This window comes from Pipistrellus kuhlii, unplaced genomic scaffold, assembly GCF_014108245.1.
Source record: "Pipistrellus kuhlii isolate mPipKuh1 unplaced genomic scaffold, mPipKuh1.p scaffold_m20_p_8, whole genome shotgun sequence".
Lineage (NCBI taxonomy): Eukaryota > Metazoa > Chordata > Mammalia > Chiroptera > Vespertilionidae > Pipistrellus > Pipistrellus kuhlii.
This window is the reverse complement of record NW_023425584.1, coordinates 61,851,686-61,878,299: the sequence shown is the minus strand read 5'-3', so window position 1 is coordinate 61,878,299 and position 26,614 is coordinate 61,851,686. Positions and strand designations below refer to the sequence as shown.

Here is a 26,614-nt window from a genome sequence, read left to right as displayed (position 1 = left end):
AAGCTTAGAAAAAGCTTAATCCTTAGTGGGAAAGAGGCAACAATCAATGTTTCTCATCCAAATTTCTCTCACTCTCACCCTCTCCCTTTCTCTCAAACAAACAAACATATTTTTTTAAAAAAGAAAAGGGAAAACATTTATTTGTAATCTGAGTTTATTACAATAATGAAATTAGAACAGATTTTTATCATTTTTCAGTTACATGTTATGATGATTTTGGAAATGTAAGCCTATGGTACATTTTGTTATCTTTGCTTTCATTTGGTTTGAAAGGCTTCTAGGGTTGTAATTCAGCTGAGAAGTCTTGCAACTAGGAAATAAATACATTGGTTAAATATCTTGTGAGACAATGAAAGCAATCTATCTTGTGTTCCCTTTTATTTCCTCTAGTGACTACACTAGTCTAAGGTGGACTCTGCAGAAAAGGAGGGCTGTCCGTTGCTCTGAAACTTGTTGACCACAAGTCTTTGATTATTTATAAAGGTGTCTGCACTTGACATTATTTGATGACAATTAGAGTCATCTTTCTTTTCTACTGGGGGCAAGTTCTATAATATTCTACTTTACTGAGTTGTCAAACCACAATATTCACTCAGTAATGCGGTAGGCAGCAGAATGCAATATTAGAGATTCTTAGAGCTTCCATCTTGTAAGTGTGCTCCCTTGAAAGGAATTGGCAACTAAATTTTGAGGCAGGGCCAAACTTACTAATTTTATTTGACTTTATTTTTTCTTGGCACAAGTTACAAAATAATGATGGCTGTGAAATAATCTCATTATGTGGTTATTATTTAATGCAATTTGACTTATGAAATTTAGTTTTCTAAAATGAGTTTATCTTGATATTTTTTTTCTAAATAGCATAGTAATATGATATACTTTCATGTCCTGGAGAAATCATTGAATTCTGGCTGGTGCCCAGATAACTATTATATTATGCCATTTGATCAAAGTTGGCTTGAAAGTGTTTGAAATGACTTTCCTACTTTAATTCACTGATATTGCTGTAGTGCTTTTATAATAGTTATTTTCCTGTTTCTCTTAAAGTTGCTAAAAGGCTTGTAATTTCTTCCAGAAATTTTGAAATGGAAAGTGGTTATAATGTTTTCTAAGGTAGAAGAAAGCTCTTTCCTACAAAATTTTATAGGGAACTGATTTTTTTACCACAGGCTGAGTTCTGGTTTCTAGTCTTAAAGACCTAGAATATGTATTTTGTCATTTAAGGAAATTGGGTAATTTCTTAGAGGCAAAATAAAACATTTTAGTATTGAGAAAATTAAGTGAGAACATGGATTTATTTATTTACAATGAGAAATATGGTAAACTGTCACAGAAATTTTAATACAGTCTTCATGACAAGCTCATTTTCTCAGACATAGAAAGCCTGCTTGCAATGCATAGAAAAGAGCAAGTTATGAATTGAATATTTATTAGTTTTAGGTTAACATAGTGAATTCATGTATCACCATAATAATGGTGATCTTGCTAATAAGCAGCACTAGATTACAGGTTTGATCCCCAGTCAGGGAGTGTGTGGGAGGCAACTAATCAATGTATCTCTCTTACATCAGTGTTTCTTTCTCTTTCCCTCCTTCTCTAGATCAATTAAGAAAAAAGAAAGAAAAGCTAATAGCATAAAGGGAAAAGAGAATGTATGATAGAGAAGGGTTCACGTCTTCATTAAAGAAGCTTTTAAGGAATAATTATTTTATTTTATTATTTTAACTGTTTATTGTTGAGAGTATTGGAAATATCCTCTCCTTCTTCCCTCTTGCCCCCCTCCACTGGGGTCCAATACTGCCCCAGGCTTTTGCTACCTAATTTATTGTCTGCGTCCATGGATAATGCATGTATGCATATAAATTCTTTGGTTAATCTCTTCCACCCATCTCTCCCTGCTTCCCTCTGAGATTCATCATTCGGTTCCATTTTTCCATGCCTATGTTTTTATTTTATTCATGTTTATTTTATTCATTAGATTCCTTTCTCATTTATTTTAGATTCAATTGTTAATAGGTATGTATTTATTGCCATTTTATTGTTCATATTTTTTTATTGATTAAGGTATTACATATGTGTCCTTATCCTCATTGCCTCTCCCCCCCACTCATGACCTCATCTCCCTGGTGTCTGTGTCCATTGGTTGGGCTTATGTGCATGCATACAAGTCCTTTGGTTGATCTCTCCCCCTTACCCCCACCCTTCCCTATCTTCCCTCTGAGGTTTGAGCATCTGATTGATGCTTCTCTGTCTCTGGATCTATTTTTGTTCATCAGTTTATGTTGTTCATTATATTCCATATATTAGTGAGATCATGGGGTATTTATCTTTCTCTGATTGGCTTATTTCACTTAGCACAATACTCTCCAGTTCCATCCATACTGTTCAAGTGATAAGAATTCCTTTTTTTTTTTTTTTTTTTTTTTACCTCAGCGTAGTATTCCACTGTGTAGATGTACCACAGTTTTTTTTTTCAATCTACAGGTTGATGCTCTATCCACTGAGCCAAACTGGTTAGGGCTAGGTGTACCACAGTTTTTTAATCCATTCATCTGCTGATGGGCACTTAGGCTGTTTCCAAATCTTAGCTTTGGTAAATTGTACTGCTATGAACAAAGGGGTGCGTGTAAATTTCTGTTTGATGTTTTTAGTGTCTTGGGATATATATTCCTAGAAGTGGGATCACTGGGTCAAATGGGAGTTCCATTTTTAATTTTATGAGGAAACTCCATACTGTTCTTTACAGTGGCTGCACCAGTCTGCATTCCCACCAGCAGTGCAGGAGGGTTCCTTTCTCTCTACATCCTCTCCAGCACTTGTTGTTTGTTGATTTGTTGATGATAGCTATTCGCACAGGTGTGAGATGGTACCTCATTGTCATTTTGATTTGCATCTCTTGAATGATTAGTGTCTTTGAGTATGTTTTCATATGTCTCTTGGCCTTCCTTATCATCTCTTTAGAAAAGTATCTATTTATATCCATTGCCCATTTTTTGATTTGGTTGTTTATCCTCCTTTTGTTAAGTTGTATGAATTCCCTATAAATGTTGGAGATTAAAACCTTATTGGAAATAACCATTGGCAAATATGTTCTTCCATGCAGTGGGCTTTCTTGTTGTTTTGATGGTTTCTTTTGCTGTGTAGAAGCCTTTTATTTTGATGTAGTCCCATTTATTTATTTTCTCTTTATTTTCCATTGCCCTAGGAGCTGTATTGGTGAAGAGATTGCTTTGGCATATGTCTGAGATTTTGCTGCCTATGGATTCCTCTAATCTTTTTATTGTTTCCCATCTTATGTTTAAGTCCTTTATCCATTTGAGTTTATTTTTGTGTATGGTGTATTGTAATATTTTGATCTCTTTTTTCTTCTCCTCTGTTTCCCTTTAACATTTCATGTATCAATAATACTGGTTTGGTGGTGGTGAACTCCTTTAGCTTTTTCTAGTCTGTGAAGCTCTTTAACTGACCTTCAGTTGTAAATGGTAGCTTTGCTGGGTAGAGTAATCTTGATTGTGGGTCCTTGCTTTACATCACTTTGAATATTTCTTGCATCTCCATTCTGGCCCCCAAAGTTTCTGTTGAGAAATCAGCAGACAGTCATGTGGGCATTTCCTTGTAGGTAATTAACTGCTTTTCTCTTTCTGCTTTTAAGATTCTTTGTCTTTAATCTTTGGCATTTTCATTATAATATTTCTTGTTGTGGGCCTCTATGTGTTCCTCTCTGAACTTACTGGACTTATAAGTCTATTTCTTTCACCATATAAGGTAAAATTTCTGTCATTATTTTTTCAAATAGTGTGATGTGCCAGCACAGCCAAAGGTTCAGCAAGCTTGAGGGAGGGCCGTCAAAGGATGAAGAAAAGTCAGACAAAGTGAATAAGCTGGGTCTAGGTGGATCTTCTGTGCCTGGCTGAGGCCACAGAACAGATCCAGACTGCAAGCTGATGCTTTATTTTATAGTTAGAGGTAAATTATGTAGTGGTCACCATAGTTACAATGTTCTTGTGAGTTTCTCTTGTTTTGGCAGCACTTGCTGCACTTCCCACAGCCCATTAGCTACCCAGGAAGAATCTAGGGAGTGTCATAAGATCAAGTTTAATTTTGCTAAGAAGGCTGTGCCTTCTAAGCTGGAACTTGTTTGTGGCTTTGCCAGCAGGTCAGTCCGAGGCTTAACCCTATAACTTCTCCCTACAAAATAGATTTTCAATTTCTTGCTCCTGCTCTTCTATTTCTGGAACCCCCATCATGCGAATGTTGATATGGTTGAAGTTGTTCCAGAGACTCCTTACACTATCTTCATATGTTCTGATTGAGTGTTTTTTGCTTCCTCATATTTTAAATTGATTTGATTCTCTGTGTCCTCTACTGTTGATTCCCTGTAAATTATTCTTAATTTCATTTAGTGTGTCCTTCATTTCTAACTGGTCTTTTTTTATGTTGTTGTTGTTCTCACTAAGATTCTTGAAGCTCTCATTAATATCCTTGAACTCTTTATCTGGTAGTTTGCTTGCTTCCATTTAATGTAGTTCTTTTTCTGGAGATTGCTTCTGTTCTTTCATTTGTGACATGTTTCTTTGTGTCTGCATTTTGGCTGTTTCACCGTGTTTGTTTCTATGTATTAGGAAGAGCTGCTATGTCTCCTAGAATTGGTAGAGTGGCCTTGTGTTGTTGGTATCCTGTAGGGTGCAGTGGCTCAGCCTCCCCAGTCACCTGAGCTGGGCATTCTAAGTGCCTCCCCTGTGTGGGCTGTGTGCACTGTCCTGTTGATTGCTGTTGGCATCACAGGGAGGGATTGACACCTAGGCCAATTGGCTGTTCGAACCAGCTGCAACTATAGTGGAAGAGCTGCTATGCAGGAGATGCCCCATGGAGCAGGACTTGCTTCAATGGGGCTGTAGTGCTCATTGAGTCTGCCCCTTTAGTGTGTTGCTCGTGGATATGGTAGGGTTGTAATCTGGCATAATCTCAAGCTGTCCACTGGGTGCACTGGCTCTGGGGCCTCTTGGGAAGTGCAAAGTCAGCTACTACCTGTGCCCTGCCTAAAGCCACCTGGCCTGAGCCACAGAGCATTCTGTAGATGGCTGCTACTTATATTGGAGTTGGAAGTGTCCAGGAGAGGCCAATCTGTGAACCAGGCAGGCTGCTGCTATTGCTGGGCCTGGGACCACTTAGCAAGAGGTATGGGGCATGCTGAGTCCAGCTGCTGCTTGAGACATTTTAGGAAAGTCTGAAGCCTGAGCCAGGACAGGACATTCACATGGAAGAGCCACTGCAAATAGCTTGGGTGAGGCTACAAATTGGTTGGGACAGGGCTTCAGGGAGTCACCAGGGTGAGGAAAATTATGGGCCAGGTTGATGGAGAATCAAAAATGGTGACCGCCAATATGCACTCTGGTGGGGAGGTCTGGCAAAGGAACAGCAATCTATACCAGCACTTTTGTCTGGGAGAAAGCTGCCCCCCAATCTTGCTCTAGTGCCAAACAATTTAGTGCCTCCCTATATGTCCCTGAATCCTTTTTGCTGCTCCATCCCTGGAAGTCGGAGTATGTGAGCCAGCTATTAAAAAGGAACTGCTTGGTATTCCAGCAGCCTTCGGGTCACTAAGCCACAATCCCTGCTGGTTTTTATAGCCCGAAGTTATGGAGACTTCTCTTCCGGGCACTGGAACCCAGGGCTGCAGGGTCTGGTGTGGGGCTGGGACCCCTTGTTTCTCACGGGAGGCCTCTGTGGCCAAGATATCCCACCCTATTAAAAAAAAAAAGCCCCTCATGGGTGTTGGAACAGGCCATTTTGTGCCTCCACCCCTCCCACTAATCTCAATGTGACTTCTTGAATTCTCTAGTTGTAGGGCTTCCATTTAGCTAGATTTCAGGCAGTTATGAATGATAGTTGTTCTGTGGTTTAGTTGTAATTTTGATGTGGATGTGGGAGGATGTTTAATCTATGTCACCACCTTGGCCCTCCCTCTTAATTTTAAAAAGATTATTCCAGAAAAAAATGGACAAAGAGCATGGATGAAGTGTTTCAAAGATCAGAAATACAAATGTTCAATAAACATGGGTGAAATTTTCAAATTCACTTTTTCAAATTCACTGTTATGCAAAAGAAAAGGCACCATTTCCCCCATCAAATGTAATGAATAACAAGAACTGAAAGTGAAGCAGTGCTCCCTATCTGCCAGCACTGTTCTTAGTACCTGACTGAAATTATCCTCCCAACAATTCTGTAAGTACAGACTGCTTTTATCCACATTGTACAGATGAAAAAACTGAGGCACATGAAGATGAGTAGCTTGCCCAAGGTCACATAAGTAATAAGTGGTAAAGCGAGGATTTACTAGTAAAACTAGGTTTTCTGATTCCAGGGTTTCAGTGCTCATTACTACCTTTAATTGCCTTTTTAAGATTTTAATGAATAATACCAGTGTTAAAAGAGTACCTAGGAGCAAGCACTTTTAATTTTTTAAAAAAATTTATTTGGGAAAGGGAGAGAGAGAGACAGAAACATCAATGATGAGAATCATTGATCAGCTGCCTCCTGCATGCTCCCTACTGGGGATCGAGCCCACAACCTCGGCATTGCCCTGACCAGGAATCAAACCATGACCTCCTGGTTCGTAGGTCAATGCTCAACCACTGAGGCATGCTGGTCAGGCCAAGCACTTTTATGCATTTTTCTAGAATATACATTATTAGTCATTTCTGTAAGACAGTTAAGTAGTATGTTTGAAAGCTTTAACATGTTCACATTCTTTGAACTAAGAATTTATCCTAAGGAATTTTTATAAGTAATAAGTACATAAAAATGTATGCATGGAAATTTTATCTGAATTTTTTTTTTTTAATAATAGCAAACACTCTACATAATTTAAATGTATAATAGGGGATTAAATAACCTTGGGAAACAGTCTTATTGGAGATAATAAAGTAGTGCTAGTAATTAATTTATATAAGAAAAAGTTTGTTTCCCTCTCCATATATGTTAAGTATATACACTATTTAACTTTACAAAGCCTTCTTATAAAATTGAAATGTAGCCCAGCTGGTGTGTCTCACTGGTTGAGTGTTGACCTATGAACCAGGAAATCTAGTTTGATTCCTGATAAGGGCATATGCCTGGGTTGCAGACTCAATCCCAAGTAGGGGGCGTGCAGGAAGCAGCTGATCAATGATTGTCTTTTATCATTGAGGTTTCTATTTTTCTCTCCCTTTCCCTTCTTTGAAATCAGTTACAATATATTCATAAGCAAATAATAAAATTGAAATGTCACTGTTTTTCTCTTTTTAGCTATCATTAAGTTGCATGAATAAAATTGAGATTAAGTTTATTTAACTCTCAGTAAATACTTAAAATATTTTTGAGTAAATATATCACTAAGGAAGTATAATTTAAATTAAACATAATTATTATAGAAGATGTGCTTATCTCTGTTAATAGTTATTTTTGTTTCTGTCTAGTCTATCAGTTAAGATGCCTTAGAAAAAGAACTATGGAGAAGTATGCTAGACTACAGAAGATTGGAGAAGGTTCATTTGGAAAAGCCATTCTTGTTAAATCTACAGAAGATGACAGACAATATGTTATCAAGGAAATTAACATCTCAAGAGTAAGTATATTTTTCATTTGGTTATTCAAGTAATATCTGGTTACAAAAGGGTTCATTGTTAGAGATTTAAAAAAAAAGAAAATGGCAATGTATAACCTAAAGTGGAAGACTGCCATAATCTCAGGGAGAGCCACTAATTTCAGAATAGTCTATATATCCTTTCAGATTTTTTTATGATATGTGCTTGTGTGTATATGTCTACTGTTCTATAACTAAATTTATTTTGAACATCTCAAAATATTTTTACTTGTTGATTCAACTCATTCTTTTTAGTTTCTGGCAATATTTTGTTGTTTGGACCATCCTTCTTTGTTAACCTTATTTTTAATGACTTTCTTATTTATGGACTTTTAAATTGTGTTGTAATGTTTAATATAGTATTTTCTCTTTTCCTCCCATTTAAGATGTCCAATAAAGAAAGGGAAGAATCAAGGAGAGAAGTTGCAGTGTTGGCAAACATGAAGCATCCAAATATTGTCCAGTATAGAGAATCATTTGAAGGTCAGATACAGTTTTCAAGAGAGTTCCAAAAACTCCTAAGCCATATTGATGACATTTGGATACTTTCCTTACAAGGAATCTTTTAGTGAATGTATTCATAGGAAGGAAAGTATATCACTTTGGCTTCAATATGTATGCATATGAATATCAGCTTGATTCTAGGATAATGCACCATACTATCCTTGTGTAGTTTAATACTGGCTCACTGTTACTATGATTTCTTAAAAAGAAGCACTGTTAGTAAGTGCAAGAATTTGGACAAAGCTAGAACAGTAGTTTACATCTTTTGGTTAAAGTAAACTCCTTTGAATTGCTATCAGTACTGCTACTGAGAAAATGTTCTGATCTTTAGAAAGTATTCTATTCTTTGGTATTCTCTTGTGTACCTCATTCTTATAATATTGAGGTATGTTGAAAAAGTGTCCTCAAGTTCTTAAAATGTCATAGCTATATTGATGATTTGGAAATATGTTCCATTATATTTGTTAATGCAGGAATTAAAATAAGGATTAACTTCTTTAAAGGCAGGTTAAAGTGGTTTATTGAAATCCTGTTGAAGTCATTCCCTTAATATCATAAATCCCCATAAATTATAAAACAGGAATACAATCTAGGTTGAAAGTAGATGTTAGTTTAAATGACTGTTTTGGGTCATATCACATACCAGTCTCAGAGTCTGAATTAGAGCTAAAGTGTCTTTGCTCCCAGATAAACATTGATATTGAAAATAGATTTGAAAAGTTTGGATAACAATGTTTCATATAGCTCAGCCAGGTGGCTCAGTTGGTTGAGCACCATACCGTACACCAAAAAGTTTCGATTCCTGATCAGGGCACATCTGAGTGGCAGGTTCATCCCCAGTTGGGGCATTTCTCTCTCTTTCGGGGTGTGTGTGTGTGTGTGTGTGTGTGTCTCCGTCTCCTTTTCTCAAAAAAATCAATAAGTAAATAAAATGTTTCATATACTATCAGAGTGGAGAGAAAACAATATTTTCTGGTATATAAATGTACAATTAGATTTTATATTAAATATTATACACTTTACTCTTTTATCTGTATCTCTGAATTTATACATTTAAAAAATTTGATTTTATTGAAAAAGTGGAGGTTTGTATTTGAGTATATGTTTTATACATTTTTATTTTCTCTACCTGTTACTTAAACATAAGAGTAGTGTTTTATATTTCTGTATCCCTAGCCTCTATGCATAATAAATGTGTGAATGATTGAAGGGTGATACGAAATAGATTAGTACTTCCCTCATGGAGAAAAAACTTTTCAGTTAACCTTATACTTTAAGTAGTATTTATCCCCCAAATAAACAATGATTAAGCAGCAGAAAATATTACAGAATGTTTGTACTAAAGCTCCAGCATTTTATTTCAGGAATCCTTCTCTATTCCTTTCTCAGTTCTTTGTCTTCCTATTTCTGTTTCTGTCTCTTTCTCTCTCTCAACACACACACACAATTACCTTTAAAAAAAAAAATCTTTTGATGGTTTTATTTATTTTGATACATGCATATCGTACAAAATTCGGATGTTATATAACAGTAAAAAGTTTGCTTTTTATTCCTACCTTTATTATTTTATAAGAATAAGGGTGGAGAGGAGTATTAAGAAGTGTCTACCCACAGAAAGAGTCATGAAAGTATTATTAATATTATGCATTTATTATTTGAAATATATATTTCAAATTAAGATGAGTTTATTGGGATATAGCCCCATCATAAGTCAAGGAATTATTTGTGTATCTGTCTACACATTGTCTTTATTCCAGAGATGTTTGGGTCAATGTAAATACTGCTATAGAATAAGATGATGTATTCTTGGTAGAAAAAATATTAATGACCGAGTTATTAACCCAAATTATTGAATGTCTGTGTTATTAGTATATCTTGCCTTTGCATTTTAATTCTCTTGAATGTTATTCTATTCCTGGTTTAACAGAAGACAACTAATTAATTGCTTCTTTTCAGTAAATCTTCTGGTACCTTTCTTTATGCTTTTGGTACCTTTCTTTATGCTTTTGATACACATGTTAAAAAATGGCATCTAATGTTTATATTTTGTAGAAAATGGCTCTCTCTACATAGTGATGGATTACTGTGAAGGAGGGGATCTTTTTAAACGAATAAATGCTCAGAAAGGCGTTTTGTTTCAAGAGGATCAGGTGAGTTAGCATGTAGGAGATTGACTCTTTCTCCATAATGTTATTTAGAAGTAATTCAAAGTTATTTATATATGTATTTTATTTATAACTACAAATGCTAATTGTAATTACTAGGGCAGTTCAGTAACATATTCTAATATATTAGTCACATTCCTGTACTAATCTTAGTTCAGTTCTCTATCTCATTTCCTTTCTGTAATATTGTTCCATGTATAATATACTGTGTTTGTATATATAAATATGTTTGTCTGTATACATACACATATATAATATCTATATATATATCTATATATCTATATCTATCTATCTATATATATATCTTAATTATTCATTATAACTGGCTAATTTTATACCCTGTCTATCTGGCTTACTGTTGCCAGACAATATTTTCCTAAAATATTGGTAACTGTAGCTCTAGAAGCCTAGTATTAGCAACTTCATGAAATCTAACCTCTGTTTTGATTTTAAGGATCTCTAAAATATGACCCTATCCTTCCTAAGCAATGTTATTTTTTTCTGTTATTCTTTAATATTCAACTTTTTCCCCCCATTTATTTATTTATTTTACATGTTGTAAGCTCTAATTCACACCACTCGTACAATATTGAGGCACGCGCCTCAATAAATTGGCTTCAAAAAGAAATTTTTGCAGTGTGAAAACAGTTTCCCTGAATTCATGTTTTTTTTTTTGTTTTTTTTTTTACTATTCCCAGATCTCAAAATGGCTTTTAACATTATTTTTTCAGACTTTTAGAGCTCTGTACCCCATAATGTGATAGAATATGTTTCTCTGACTCCCCAGAGTGGTGTTAGAGTGAAGGGAAATTAAGACAGCTTGGCACCATTCTAATCTGAAAGAGGCCCAATTTGAGAAGTTTACTTTTGTTGCCAGAAAAAAAAGGAACATGAGAAATTAAAGTGTTAAAAAAGGCTGGGAAGTTTATGCCTGAGAAGAAAGCCTACAAATTAAATAGACAAATAAGTAGGTAGGTAGGTAGGTAGGTAGATAGATAAGAAGGTCAAATCTGTTCATCCAACAAATATTCAAGTGCCTTTCACACCCAATTTAGGCACCAGAGATAGAGCATGGAGCAAAATGAATGCTACCATAGAGCTATCCTGTGGACATTATAATCTCCAAAGCACATCTATTTCCTTGATATTTTCCCAGTTGTGCCCATTTTCTAAAATAGGCCTGCTCTGACAATTTTTGGTCTTCATGTAGCTCCAGACAAATTTTCAATACAGTGGAAGAGAAAGAGGCCCAATAAAGACATACAGTCCACTGTAACAGATCAAAACCTATCTTCTAAGAACATGTCAGTGGCCATTTCCTAGTTGTATATATAGTAACTGCATTGCCTCAACCGACAACCTCCCAAAGCACAGGAGGAATGGTGGATTCTTTTCATCTATTTAACATATTTATTGAGCATACACTGGGACACATGTTTATACATCTCATTCTTCCTCCTATGTGCTTATTCTGGTTATTTTTTTATTTTGATTATACCTTACTTCCAACTCTCTCATTAATATTCTGTTTTTTTTCCCCTATTTTTTTTAAAGCCCAACTTAAGTCTTCTTTTTCATGACTTTTTCTTTCTCTAAATTGTGTTTCTCATTATCACCCATTCTTAATTTTAATTACTATATGCTTTTACATAGGGAGTGGAGGAAGTACTGTGCTAGGAGTGTGTTGTTTTTTGTGGGTTTTTTTTTTTTGGTTTTCTGTTTTAATTCTTACAACCACCCATGAATTAATGTAGTTAGTTTCTTTTTAGTAGCTAAGAAATCTAAGAGAGATTTAGTAGTGTTTCCAAAATCACATAGTGTTTAAACGTGCTTCTTACTCCAAATAATGATAGCCATTTCACAACTCCAAATTTTATAGAACTTTCTTTTTACCAACTTAAAAGTAAATTGCAGAATTATTTTAGAGTTCAGAAATGGAAAGTCCTCTTTTCCACTGCTCCGTCCCTGAGATTTAGTTTGGTGTATTCCAGGCTTTCTTTTTCATACTTGCACATATACATGTGAAAATCGAGACACACATTTTGGCTGCCAGTATTTTCCTCAGTGATTTGAAAGAACTTGTACATATTAGAGAATTAGCAATCTTTCAGTTATGTTGCAGATATTTTCTCATACAATTATTATAGTGGATTATATCTTTTGTTATGCAGATGCTTTAAATTTTATAGAGTCAACTTTGTCATTCTTATTTCTTGTGATTTGTGAGGTTTGTGTCATGATTTGAAAGTCCTGTTTCAATCAGAGAACCTATGTATTCTTCTATTATTGTGTGTGTGTGTGTGTGTGTGTATTGCATTTCAAAATGCCATCTGCTTGGAATTATTTTTGTATTAGATCTGAGGAATAAATTAAAACTTTACTTTCAAGTGACTGATTCCAGAATGTGTTTATGTATGGGAAATGTGGGAAGAGAAAAAAAGCTAGAGATGTTGTCCAACTATTCACCCTGATTTTTTTCCTCTTATAAATTTTATGTTAAAGAAAGCATTATAAAAAAAAAAACACCTTAAAAACAGAAGTTGCCTATCATACTATAATAAAATATAAATAATTTCCATTTTTACCGCTCTCTAGAAATTTCTTTCCATATTTATTTTGACATAGTAGCAGTGTCTTACATTTTAAAGTTAGTATGTACCTACCTTTAATGTGCCAGTTGGCTTGAATACCTATGAAATGTTAGTTGCTACAAATTAAAAATAAATTATAGCTACATTTTTTTTAAAGGACTTAGTTCCCTTTAACTCATATTTGACTCCTTTAGTGCTCAAGAAAAGAGCACTGTGAAATGTAAATTTTAAAAGAAATGACAGCTCTCATTTTCCTCCTCTAGATTTTGGACTGGTTTGTACAGATATGTTTGGCACTAAAACATGTACATGATAGAAAAATTCTTCATCGAGACATAAAATCACAGGTATGTTCCACTTATTTACTAGTAACTTCTGAATGGATATGGACATGGAACCAGCATTGTCTTGAGCCAAAATTTTTGAACCCAATCCAATCTGAATCAGATTATCTGTTTTCTCTCTTTAATCCTAGAAGTCTTCACCAGTATCTAGTTTTAGGCCTCCTGCCTACTTCCTATATCTTCCTATATATTGATTTGCTTTCTCATTATAACAGAAAAATATTTTTAAAAATGTATGTGTGGAAGGCAAAGATAATTGGATATAAATTTCTAGATTGGAAATTGTTTCCCTATAGAATTTTGAAGATATCACTCACTTGTCACTTGACTTCTAGTTGCTGTTTAGGAATTTAAAGCCATAATTTTTACCCTTCTTTCTTCTCTCTGGAAGATTTTAGGATATTCTCTCCATTTCTGTTTTGAAATTTCAGTGTTGCACATTTATGAGGATCAGCTTTTATTTATTATGCTGTGTAATTTTGTTCTGGGAATGTGTATTTCTCAGGAAATGTTATGGAAAATGTTTAACTATATTTTTTCAAATATTACTTGTTACTATCTTCAAGATTGTCTTTGCGATTTTTTTTCTAGACATGATAGAGGTTCTTAATCCAATCCTTTAAGTATCTTGTATAATATTTTATCTCTATCTTTTTTGCATTTTATAGGTCAATTTTATCAACCTACCTTTTTAATTTTGTGTAAACTAGTGCTTATTGCATCTACTTTTTAAAAAACTTTCTAATATTTATTTGAGAAAGAGAGGAGGGGAGGGAGAGAGAGGAAGAGAGAGAGATTGATTTGTTGTTACTTATTTATGTATTCATTGGTTGATTTTTGTATGTGCCTTGACTGAGGATTGAGCATGCAAACTTGACATATTGGGACCATGCTCTAACCAACTGAGTAACCCTGCCAGGGCTCTCATCTATTTTTTTAATAATAAATTTTTTCTTGGCAAGGTTTTAAAATGGATTTTCACATTCTGATTGGTTATTATTTCATAATGTCTTGTTTTTAAATTGATATTTATCCCTTCATCATTTATCTTTGCAATTTCTAAACATTTTTCTTAAAAATTTTTGTTGGACTGTTTTTTTAAAAATTAGTTCTATCTAGAGCGAATCTATGTTCTGATGATTTTGGGGGGCTAATTTTCTTTGCATTATATTCTTCATATGTATGGCTTGTCCCCACATCTCACTCATCTTTGCATAGAGGTTCCATGGTTGTCTCACTTAAGCTCTCTCAGTTTTCAGAAAGGGGAGTACAGAGGAAGTTTGTTTCCTGTGTCAGGGCCGAGTGTCTGTCTTCTTACCTCAGGCCTGCAGCCTCTTTATAACTTAATAGCCACAAGATGAATAGTGAGAAGCCAAACAGAAGAAGTTCACTTTTTCTGTCTCCCAACCCCCTGCCACCTAGTCCCATTTCATCCCATTTTACTCCATCCCTGTTAACCCCAGTTTGTGTCATCTTTGGCTTTGAGCATGTGCCTGATTCAAGTCTCCTGACTGATAAAGATGGATTTTTAATTCAGATTATCCCACAAAATCTTGACTTCACTGTTTGATAGAGTATTGGAGTTCTGTATTTATAATGTATTGGAGTTCTGTATTTATAAATGCAAAATGATTGGGTAAATTATTGGAAATTTAAAAAGATTTTAATCTACTTCTACAGACTGTTTTACTTTTTTTTAATTTTTATTTATTTTTTATCATGCCCAGGGATCTGCATTTTTTATTTTTATTTACTTATTTTTTATTTTTAAAATATATTTTATTGATTTTTTTTACAGAGAGGAAGGGAGAGGGATAGAAAGCTAGAAACATCGATGAGTGAGAAATATCAACCAGCTGCCTTCTGCACACCTCCCTCTGGGGATGTGCTCGCAACCAATGTACATGCCCTTGCCTGGAATTGAACCTGGGACCCTTCAGTCCGCAGACCGACGCTCTATCCACTGAGCCAAACCGGTTTTGGCGGTCTGCACTTTTTAAAAAAAATAATTGGTATACAATATCCTATTAGTTTCTGGTGTACATCTTCATGATTTGATATATGCATTGCAAAATAATCACAACAAGTCTAGTTATCATCTGTCACCATATAAAGTTATTAAAATATTACTATGTTCCCTATGCTGTACATTACAACCCATGACTTACTTTATTACTATAAGTTTATATCTCTTAATCTACTTCACCTATTTTGCTTGCCACTTGCCCCACTCTCCATTTTTGGAAAATTTTAAGATTAATTCATTACATTTATGCTACTTAGGAGTTTTAGACAGTTGACGGAGGGGGAGGTAGGGATTCAATTTTTAAAGCTTTAGTGATTTTATATTCCGTAAAATCCACCCACTTAAAGTGTATAGTTCAATGATTTTTAGTATCTTCCTAGGGTTGTGAAATATTCACCACTTTCTAATTCCCGAAGATTTTTTATCACTCAAAAAACAAACAAAACCTGTACCTATTAGCAATCATTCTCTATCCCTACTCCACGTAGATCTGCTTTCTGTCTCTATGGATTTGTTTATTTGGGACATATGATGTAAATAGATACATATAATATGTGGCTTTGCCTATTTTAAAACTGAGTTATTTGTCTTTTATTGTTGCTATTGAAGTGTAAAAATTTTTATTCTGGATACAAATTCCTTGTCAGATATAGGATTTACAATTTTTTTTCCCCCAGTTCTGTGGGCTGTCACTTGTTTTGTGGTGTTCTTTGATGTACAATAATTTTAAAAATTTTGATGAAATCCAGTTTCTATTTTTCTTTTTTGCTTCAGATTGTGGTGTCATATCTAAGAAATTGTTGCCTAGCCCAGTGAAGATTTACTTCTGTATTTTCTTCTAGGAGTTTTAGAGTTTTAATTCTTATATTACATCTAGAGTTCATTTTGAATTAATTTTTGTATATGATACGAGATATGGGTATACATTCTTTTGCATGTGGATGTTGAGTTATCCTAGCATTTTTAAAACTCCCATTCATTTTTATAAAAGAAGTTGACTCAGAACCAAACTATAATAATAATTTTGTTTTTTCCCCCTCACTTTTATAGAACATATTTTTAACCAAAGATGGGACAATACAACTTGGAGATTTTGGAATTGCTAGAGTTCTAAATAGGTAACATATCAGTTTTAAACTTTGTTTTGATATATTCTTAGTAAAGTTTAAATTCGTGGTGATGTATATGTGATAATTAATATCTTTAAGTAATTTAAGCTCCAATAATTCTTTTTTTGTTCTAGTACTGTGGAACTGGCTCGAACTTGCATAGGTACCCCATACTACTTGTCACCTGAAATCTGTGAAAACAAACCTTACAATAATAAAAGGTATTTAAAATATTTGTTACATGTATATTTCCTTTAACTATATCATTATACTATATTAGCCTTAAGAATATTCTAAAATCAGTAATACACATATGTAAATATATACACACACACTTTTTAAAAACATATATTTTATTTATTTTTTACAGAGAGGAAGGGAGAGGGATAGAGAGCTAGAAGCATCGATGAGAGAGAAATATCGACCAGCTGCCTCCTGCACACCCCATACTGGGGATGTGCCCACAACCAATGTAGATACCCTTGACCAGAATGGAACCTGGGACCTTTCAGTTCGCAATCTGATGTTCTATCCACTGAGCCAAACCAGCTTCAGCTATACACACACAATTTTAAAAAATATATGATGAGGGGAATTGTGAAGAAGTTATTTCATTATCTTGCTAAAGGAACCATAGAAAGATTCAGTTTATTATTGAAATTATATTTGGAAATAGAGGGCTTTCTCTGGGCTTTCTCTTTGTAATAGTAACTTTCTACTGAATTATAATTCTGTTACATTCACCAATTTATTCTGTTCATCAGATTTTTTATTCATTTAATGTTTAGATTCACTTGTTGATAGACAAGTATTTGTTGTCACTTAGTTCATAATTTTTTATTTTTATCTTTTTCTTCTTCCTCTTTTTAAAGAATACCTTTCAGCATTTCATATAATACTGGTTTGGTTGTGATGAACTCCTTTAGCTTTTTCTTGTTAGTGAAGCTCTTTATCTGATAGCTTTGCTATCTTGGTTGGTAGAGTAATCTTGGTTGTATGTTCTTGCTATTCATCACTTTGAATATTTCTTGCCACTCCCTTCTGGCCTGCATAGTTTTTGTGAGAAATCAGCTGACAGTCTTATGGATTCTCCCTTGTAGGTAACTAACTGTTTTTCTCTTGCTGCTTTTAATATTCTCTCTTTGTCTTTTGCCCTTGGCATTTTAATTATGTTGTGTTTTGGTGTGGTCTTCTTTGGATTCCTCTTGTTTGGGCTTCTCTGTCCTTACTGGACTTATAAGTCTGTTTCTTTCACCAGGTGGGGGAAGTTTTCTGTCATTATTTCTTCAAATAGGTTTCCAATATCTTGCTCTCTTTCTTCTTCTGGCACCCCCATAATTTGGATGTTGGTATACTTCAAGTTGTCCCAGAGGCTTCTTACACCATCTTCATATTTTTGGATTTTTTTTTTCTTTTCTGGTTTGGTGTTTTTTTGATTCCTCATATTTCAAAATTTTGACTTGATCCTTGGGATCCTCTAGTCTACTGTTGAATCTCTGTATATTATTTTTTATTTCAGTCAGTGTATGCTTAATTTCTGACTGGTCCTTCCCCCCCCCCCCTTTTTTTTTTTGTGCATTCTCACTAAGATCTTTGAAGATCTCACTAAGTTCCTAAGAAGTTTCTAGAAGATTCTTGAGTAACCTTATAACTGTGGTTTTAAACTATATCCAGGAGTTTGCTTTCTTCTATTTCTTTCATTTGTGACATGTTTCTTTGTTTCTGCATTTTGGCTGCTTCTCTGTGTTTGTTTTTATGTCCTGGGTAGCTTCTAAGTCTCCTTGAGTTGATAGAGTAGCCTTGTGTAGTAGATGTCCTATAGGGCCCAGTGTTTCAGCCCCCCGTCACCTGAAGTGGACACTTGGTGCACCCCTATGTGGGCTGTGCACAGTCTTGTAGTAGTTGAGCCTTGATTGCTATTGGTATTACTGGGAGGAATTGACCTTCAGGCCAATTGGCTGTGAGGACCAGCTGTGTCTACAATGGAAGAGCTGCTGTGCAGGAGATGCCCCCATGGAGCACAACTTGCTTCAGTGGGGCTTTGGTGCTCACTGAGTCTGCCCCTTGAGTGTGTCATTTATAGATGTGAAGAGCTGTTATCTGGTATGGTCTCACACTGATCACTGGGTACACTGGCTCTTGGATCTCCTAGGAGTTGCAAAGTCAGCCACTGCCTGGGACCACCCAGCAGGAACTAAAGAGAAATCTGCGGATTTCCTCCTCTTTATATTGAGTTTGCAAGTGCCCAGATGAGGCCCAGGTGTGAAGCAGTGTAGGCTGGTGCAAGTACAGGTGTTTATCGATGCTGCCATCTTGGTTCTTTCCTACGAAATATATTTAAGAAAAAGAAAAAAAAAAAGAGATTATATGTAAAGAAGATAATATAACTAAGTATTTTAGAGTAAAATAAAATAATGTTTCAGTTGGCTCTCAGGTTTATTTGAGATATAATTTTAGTAAATTAGTATTTTCTTCATATCTAAAGTAGTAGTGTCCTACTTTAATATTTTTAGAAGTCATGGTTTTTTTTAATAAATTTTTATTGTTGAAAGTATTCCATATGTCCTTTTTTTTCTCCCATTGCCCTCTCCTCCCCGCTCCCTCCCCAAGCCTTCACAACCCTGTGTCCTTGGATTATGCATGTACGAATATGAGTTTATTGCTTGATTTCCCCCACCCCCACCTTCTCTTGCCTTCCCTCTGCGGTTTGACAGTCTATTTGATGTTTCTATGTCTCTGGGTCTATTTTTGTTCATTAGTTTACGTTGGTCGCCAGATTCCCTGTATGAATGACGTTATGTGATATTTATCTTTCTCTAACTGGCTTATTTCGCTTAGCATAATGCTCTCTAGGTCCATCCATGCTGTTGCAAATGGTAAGAGTTTTTTCTTTTATACAGCTGCAGAACATTCCATTGTATAGATTTACCATGTTAGAAATTATTGAATAAAGTATTTGAATAGAAATAAAATAACAATGGAATATTCATAAAATTTACCAATTTTGTTTTTTTTAAATATTAAATGTCTTAATCTAAGATAGCTACTTTCATCACTTGGTTATGGTTGAAATTTTAAGTTTTAAAGGACATGTTTTATGGAACATATTTTTGCATAGCATTTTCATGCTGGTGTTGTTTTCTTTAAGTGAAAAAATTTTAAGTAAAATCTGAAACTTAAAAAAATGTGTTATTCTTCTGTTTCCTAGTGACATTTGGGCTCTGGGATGTGTCCTTTATGAGATGTGCACACTTAAACATGCAGTGAGTAGAAGTTTCTGAAATATTTAAAAAATTTTGTCAAAAAGTGACTATAATAGTTTTTAAAAAATTATATGCCATCTTTCAGATGACCCTTTTATACTAGGAATTCTTTGTTAGATTTTAAACTTTTCAAATTCTCAAGTATAAATTTTAATTTATTTTCTCTTAATATGTATGCATATATTACATACTTCATGTTATGTATTTGTTCTTATAATACATATATCATACATTTTTCTGAAAAATTATTTCTAAAGACAGAAATTTGCTGTACTTTTAATGTTAAATTCATATATGAATTTGATATTTTAGCTTAAAAAATTATATTTGTTTCATTTTAGCTGTTTTTATCAAAACAACCAAATTATCTGTGTTTTGAATTATCTACGGAATATTTTCAACATATTTATGAAGGGATTTTTTTTTAAATCAATTTAAATACCTTTTAATTCAGAGTTTTTAAAAATTTCACTTTTGAGACTCTTAGTCATGGCACATACCTCACCAAAAGGGAAAGTCCTTGTCCTAAATAGGTTCATTTTTAATCACTTGCCATTTCAGAATTTTTTTTTTTTAATTTATTTTTATTTTTTATTTTTTTAATATATTTTATTGATTTTACACAGAGAAGAATTGAGAGGGACAGAGAGTTAGAAACGTCAACAAGAGAGAAACATTGACTAGCTGCCTCTTGCACACCCCCCACTGGGGATTTGCCCGCAACCAAGGTACATGCCCTTGACCGGAATCGAACCCGGGACCTTTCAGTCCGCAGGCCGATGCTCTATCCACTGAGCCAAACTGGTCCCGGCAGAATTTGTGTTTTTTTTAAAATTCTTCCCCAATTGTTTAAACAGTGAAGTGTTTTTATTACAGAAAACTTAAGAAAATACATAAAAAATATAAAGAAGTAAATAAATACCAAAAGCAATGTTTTCAACCAGTAATGACTACTTGTAATATTTTATCATAGGTTTTTTCTAGCATAATCTATAAAGTGAGTTTGTTTTGTTTTTCCCCTGAAAATTTTAGTTATATAAGCAGTTTTTTGGCCTGTTATTATTTCCTGATATTATTTGAGGAGTATTTTTCTTTCTTTTTTTCTTTTTTTCTTTAGGTTTGCATATTCTCCTACTGTATTGCTTTGGATTTTACTTTTGTTTCTTAAGGAAAAAAATTACAGACTGCCAAAATGATATGGGATGGTCATTATTGGATTTGTATTTAGAAGACTGGGTTAGTTTTTCTGTGACAGTCATTTTAAGTCTAAATCAGAATATTTTTTACATTTACCTGTCACCACTGCTTCATCTACATTTAGCTATCAACATTATTCTATATTTTGGAATTGTTTACTCTTAAGTACACACATAAAATTAAGTAATTCTCTTATCTTTATTTATGAAGAATATGTCAGTTGAGAGGTAGATAAAAATTCTTTGTACTGAAGAGATAGAGTAACAGGTCTTTTTGCATTTAGGATTTCTTATGTACATAAATATTTCTATACAATTGAATTGTATTCAAATTTTTAATCTGAAGGACATATTTGAAATGTGCTAAGAGAATTTAACATTTAACAGAACTATATTATAATTGATATAATCACCAAAGCCTAATTTATAACAAGTTTTGCATTCTATACTATTTTAGCTGAGATGTCAAAGCTTAAATTTATTTAAACTCCAAATGAAATCATCTTAAAATTTTAAACTGCCCAGTCTATTTTTTTAAAATTTCAGTTAAAATTTATATTGTGCTTAATACTAAAATATTTAGTATTCCCATTGATATGACTTACAACTTTGGAATATTTTCTGCATTGTTGATTCCATAGCTTTTGGGAACATAACACACTTAAAAAAATAATGAGCAGTATTTAAAAGGAAACTTATTAGTACTTTATTGTATTTCCCCAAAATATTTTAGTTCTGTAATTGATGTCTTGTTGTAATTGCTACATTAAGAGCACAAGAAGGCGGGTCTTAAATGAAGACCATCAGGTTGGTTGGTTCATTTTCATCGTTATTATTATATTTTTATAAAATATTTAATTATTACTTATATCCCATCCCTTAGTATTTTTTAAAAAAATATGTTTTATTGACTTTTTTACAGAGAGGAAGGGAGAGAGATAGAGAGCTAGAAACATTGATGAGAGAGAAATATCAATCAGCTGCCTCCTGCACATCTCCTACTGGGGATGTGCCCGCAACCAGGGTACGTGTCCCTGACCGGAATCCAATCTGGGACCTTTCAGTCCACAGGTTGACGCTCTATCCACTGAGCCAAACCAGTTTTGGCCCATTCCTTAGTATTTTCAATAACTAAAACTCTTATAGCCAGTTATAATGTACTATGAGGACTGGTGTTTTCTTTTAAATATATTTATAAATAACCAAGTGAACCTTGCTCTAGAGAGCACATGTGATTAAAATATTTGGAAGAGGACTCTATTTCTGTTTTATATTGATAGGAAATGAACTATTGTCATTGTTGATATTTCCATTTTCAATGTATGTATGTGTTAGCTATGTTAATTTATTTTTTTGAATTTTAGTTTGAAGCTGGCAACATGAAAAACCTGGTACTGAAGATAATATCTGGATCTTTTCCACCTGTGTCTTTGCATTATTCTTATGACCTCCGCTGTTTGCTCTCTCAGTTATTTAAAAGAAATCCTAGGGATAGACCGTCAGTCAACTCCATATTGGAGAAAGGTTTTATAGCCAAACGCATTGAAAAGTTTCTCTCACCTCAGGTATGTTTTTTTTTCTTTTTCTGTAGAATTAAAATTGAACAGTAAGGTTATGGTGCCTAAGTAGAACATGCCCTCCTCTGTTTTGAGGAGAGCAAATACATCAGAAGGAGGAGAGGGGGAGATGGGCAGTAAATGAAGTGCTTTTTCAAACAGTTCTGGGATCACTTTTCTTTCCATTCCTGTGTAACTTCCCTTCCCTATTTGCTTTTCAGTCAGTCTCTAGGAGGGAACACATTCATTCTGTGTCTCCTCTTAACACTTAATCCTTAACTGTTGATCACAAATGGCACTACACCTGGAGATAGCCTCATCCCTCAGTCCAACAAAACTGCCCCTCTTAAGTTACTACAAGCCCAGGTTGTCACTTGTGTTCTGACCAATCAGAGGTTCCCCTTCTTGGGTTCAATTAATTAGCTAGAGCAGCTCACAAAATGCAGAGAAACTTTGCCTGTTTATTATGCAGGACATTAACAGAGTGCAGATGAATAGCCAGAGGAAGAGGTATATAGGGTAAGGTCCAGCAGGGTCACAGTGCAGGAGCTTCTGTCTCTGTGGATCTGGGATATTACCACCCTCTTGGCATGTTTACCAACCTGGAAGTTCTCCAAACCAGTCCAAATTTGGATTTTTTTGGAAGTATCATTATGGAGGCATGATCACTCACTAAGGGCCTATGATTTAATCCATAGGCCCTTAGTGAGTGATTCAATTTCCAACCTTACTCTCCTGGAGAGGAGAGTGGGACTAAAAACCCAACCTTCTAATCACTTGGTGGGTTTCTCTGTCAACCAGCCTCTATCCTCAAGGTCACTTTAAAAAAATATTTTTTTTATTGCTTTTAGAGAGAAAGGGAGAAAGAGATAGAAGCATCTATGATGAGAGGGAGTCATTGATTGGCTGCTTCCTGTATGCCCCACACTAGGGATCAGGCCCGAAACCCAGTCATGTGCCCTGACCAGGAATCGAACCGTGACCTTCTGGTTCCTAGGTTGATGCTCAACCATTGAGCTACACCAACCAGGCCTTAAGGTCACTTTATTAACTAAAATTCAGATGTGGTAAAGGCAGCCTGTGATAAATAACAAAAGACACTGTTGTGCACTTAACAGTTAGGAAATTCCAAGCTTTTAGGAACTATGTGCCAGGAACTGGATGAAGATCATCCTATATAATAAAAGCCTCTAGGCTAAGTGTCTGGTTGTCCGGTTGTCAGTTCAACCAATCAAAGCGTAATATGCTTTTGATATTGCTAAGGCCATTCAACTGCTCCCTATGATGTGCATTGACCACCAGGGAGCAGACAGTTGACTGGCTGACCAGTTGCTATGACGTGCACTGATCACCAGGGGACAGATGCTGCGACTCTTAGGTTAGCTTGCTGCTGGGGTCTGGCTGATGAGGACTGAGCAAGACAGGCCGGGCATGCCCTGGAGCCCTCCCACCATCCCTCCCCAGCTGGCCAACCTCCTATGTCTCTCCCTGGCTCTGATCGTGACTGGTGTGGTCCCTCGGCCTGGTCTGTGCTCTCTCACAATCCAGGATCCCTAAGGGGATGTTGGAGAGCCAGTTTCAGCCCGATCCTGCAGACCAGGCCAAGGGACCTCACATGAATTTGTGCACCGGACCTCTAGTATATATATTTTACCACAGTAAAAAAATTTTCCAATTTTTTTACTGTGGTAAAATATACATAACATAAAATTTATTATCTTAACTATGTTTAGGTGCACAGTTCAGTGGTATTAAATATGTTCATGGTGCTATGCAGCCATCATCACCATTTAGCACCCTGTAGAGCAAACTTTTTACCCATTAACCAATTATTCCCCATCTTTCAATCCCTAGTGCCTGGCAACAACCTTTCTACTTTCTGTCTTCTTAGATTTCTAACTATAAAATTATTAAACCTTTCTGTGCCTCACTTTCCTCATTTGTGAACAATAGGGTTATTAATATATCTCCATCATGAGGTTGTTATGAGAATTTAAAGTGATAATGCATGTAAAGTGCTTACTAAGTGTTCAATGCATTCAATATATATTCAGTATTATTAATATATTATTTTAATATAAGTATATTACTATAATTTATATTATTATAATTTGATAGAAAATGATTGGGACTCATTGTTCTTTGGTCATATAACTATAATAGATTATTGGTTTATATTTTCTGTAGAACTTGCATATAGGTGCATAATAAATATTTGTTCAGTTGAATTGAATTTTAATCTGACAGGACTTAGAAAAATTTATAGCAAGTCAGTTAGCATAAGTTATTAATATAAGTATGATCACCTGAAACTGGAATTATTCTACATTACATGTTTTGTGTGCTATTTGTCAATTTAAGTGATCACTATTAAACTCTTCTATAATTAGACATTTAGCAAAATCATAGTTTTATTACTTTTGTATGCTTATGAGAGGTGAGGGAAGTACCATATATATTCTGGCTTAACAGAACATCACTGTGAACAAATACTCTTCACAAAGCAGAGATGTGTATTTATTACTACCAGGAGAATGTATTAGTAAGTAAGAAAGCCAATTAAAACTTGAAGGTTAAAATTTACTTGTATAGGATACAGCAACAGTCTCTGAAATGTAGGTGTCATTTATGAGACTCCTTTGTTATCAATAACATTTTCAAGGACAGTTTTATGATGCAATGTACTATTATTTTTTGGCAAGTACTAAAGAAGAAAGAATGACTTCATTTAATCTTGCTAAGGTTTCTTTCCCTCAATACGAGCAGTTAGGACATATAGTCTCAAAGCTGAAGCACTGGAATTCAACTCACCAGCAATAAAAGAAAATAGTCAATCCTGATTTATGTAGAACTTATAATATGGAAAGAGAAAAGGACAGATTGTGATTATTAATAAATGGAGTATTTGACATTACATGTTTAATATATACTTAGCCCCTTTTGCTATTTAAGCACCACTGAGCTTTCATAGTCTTTTGTTCTTCAGACTTATTTTCTGGTGTATAGTTGTGTGTCGTTAACCACTGATGTATGTTCTAAGAAATGCATTGTTAAGGCAATTTTGTCATTGTGTGAACATCGTAAGAGTACGCAAACCTAGATTACATAGCCTACTTCACACCTAGGCAAACTGGTAATCACCGTCACATATGTGGTCTGTCGTTGAGGGGAAACAGAAACATTATGTGATGCATGACTGTAATATCACTTGTTAAGTATTCTAGTGAGAAAGCTTGATACATTTTTTAAGGCTTTAACTTTCAAACAGGTTATGAGCTTTACTGAAACTTATTAACTATTTTCAGTATTATACTTCTCAATCTTGCACACTCTAGAAACTTCTTCCTGGGTGTGGCTTGACAAGTCATGAGTAAGCTCTGCTTCACTAGGTATTCCATCGAGTGCTGTACATCACTTTCTGTGATGATGAAGTGTTTTGTATCTGCATTATCCAGCTTTGTAGCCACTAGACATATGTGCTTAGTCAGCATTTAAAATGTGACTGGTTGTGACTAAGGAGCTGAATTTCAAATCAAATTATATTTATTTAAAAATTTAATCTAAATAGCTACATATGAGTAGCAATTCTATTAGACAGCAACAGCATAGGGATTCCAGAGTTTTCTTGGAGTCTACATGCCCCATCTCTCAATTCATATTTGCATTCACACTGTGGAAAAGAATGAATCAAATTCAAACAATGGGAGAAATTACCCAATATGGAGCAGCCTGGAGTTGGTAAAGCACATTCAGAGGTGGAGCCTGAGAAGGTGCAAATTTAAGACTTTCCTGGTGATGCTGACTCTGCTGGTATGAGACTTTGAGAACTGCTTTAGGGAGATCCTTGCTGGGAAAGGATCTGTTACAGTTTTTGCCTGTTGGAGCTTCTGGTCTACTGCCACTGTAGGAATAGTTTATCCACCATCGTTCATTTCTCTTGGGGGGGAAAAAAAAAAAGTTAACTTGCTTCTGCCACCCAGTAAGAAAAAAGAGCAGGCTTAAATTGAGTTAAGTCTTTGTTGGTGTAATAGTTTGTACTTAAAGAGGGGGAACAAATGTAGTAAGGAGGAAAAAATTACCTGCAGACAATACTAATGATTGTTGCTTCCCAAAATATGTTCATAAAATATTCATAGAATATTTTAGTAATAATAAAAAGAGACACTTTTTGCCCTGGCTGGTGTTGGGTGTTGTTCAGTGGCTAGAGTGTTGGCCTGCACACCAAAACATTTTGGG

General features: G+C 34.7%; 1 protein-coding gene across 11 annotated transcripts in view; it reads left to right on the top strand.

The window, feature by feature from the left end:
- NEK1 (NIMA related kinase 1) overlaps positions 1 to 26,614 on the top strand; it is a 117,043-nt gene that overhangs the window by 4,809 nt on the left and 85,620 nt on the right. For all 11 annotated transcript variants that reach the window (XM_045576397.1, XM_045576396.1, XM_036424101.2 and 8 more), the window contains 8 exons: positions 7,458 to 7,606; positions 8,011 to 8,107; positions 10,181 to 10,278; positions 13,148 to 13,231; positions 16,305 to 16,372; positions 16,498 to 16,584; positions 19,572 to 19,626; positions 22,187 to 22,387. In XM_045576397.1, coding sequence (XP_045432353.1) covers positions 7,490 to 7,606; positions 8,011 to 8,107; positions 10,181 to 10,278; positions 13,148 to 13,231; positions 16,305 to 16,372; positions 16,498 to 16,584; positions 19,572 to 19,626; positions 22,187 to 22,387 — 807 coding nt within the window. In that variant the 5' untranslated portion in view covers positions 7,458 to 7,489. The remainder of the gene's footprint in view (positions 1 to 7,457; positions 7,607 to 8,010; positions 8,108 to 10,180; positions 10,279 to 13,147; positions 13,232 to 16,304; positions 16,373 to 16,497; positions 16,585 to 19,571; positions 19,627 to 22,186; positions 22,388 to 26,614) is intronic.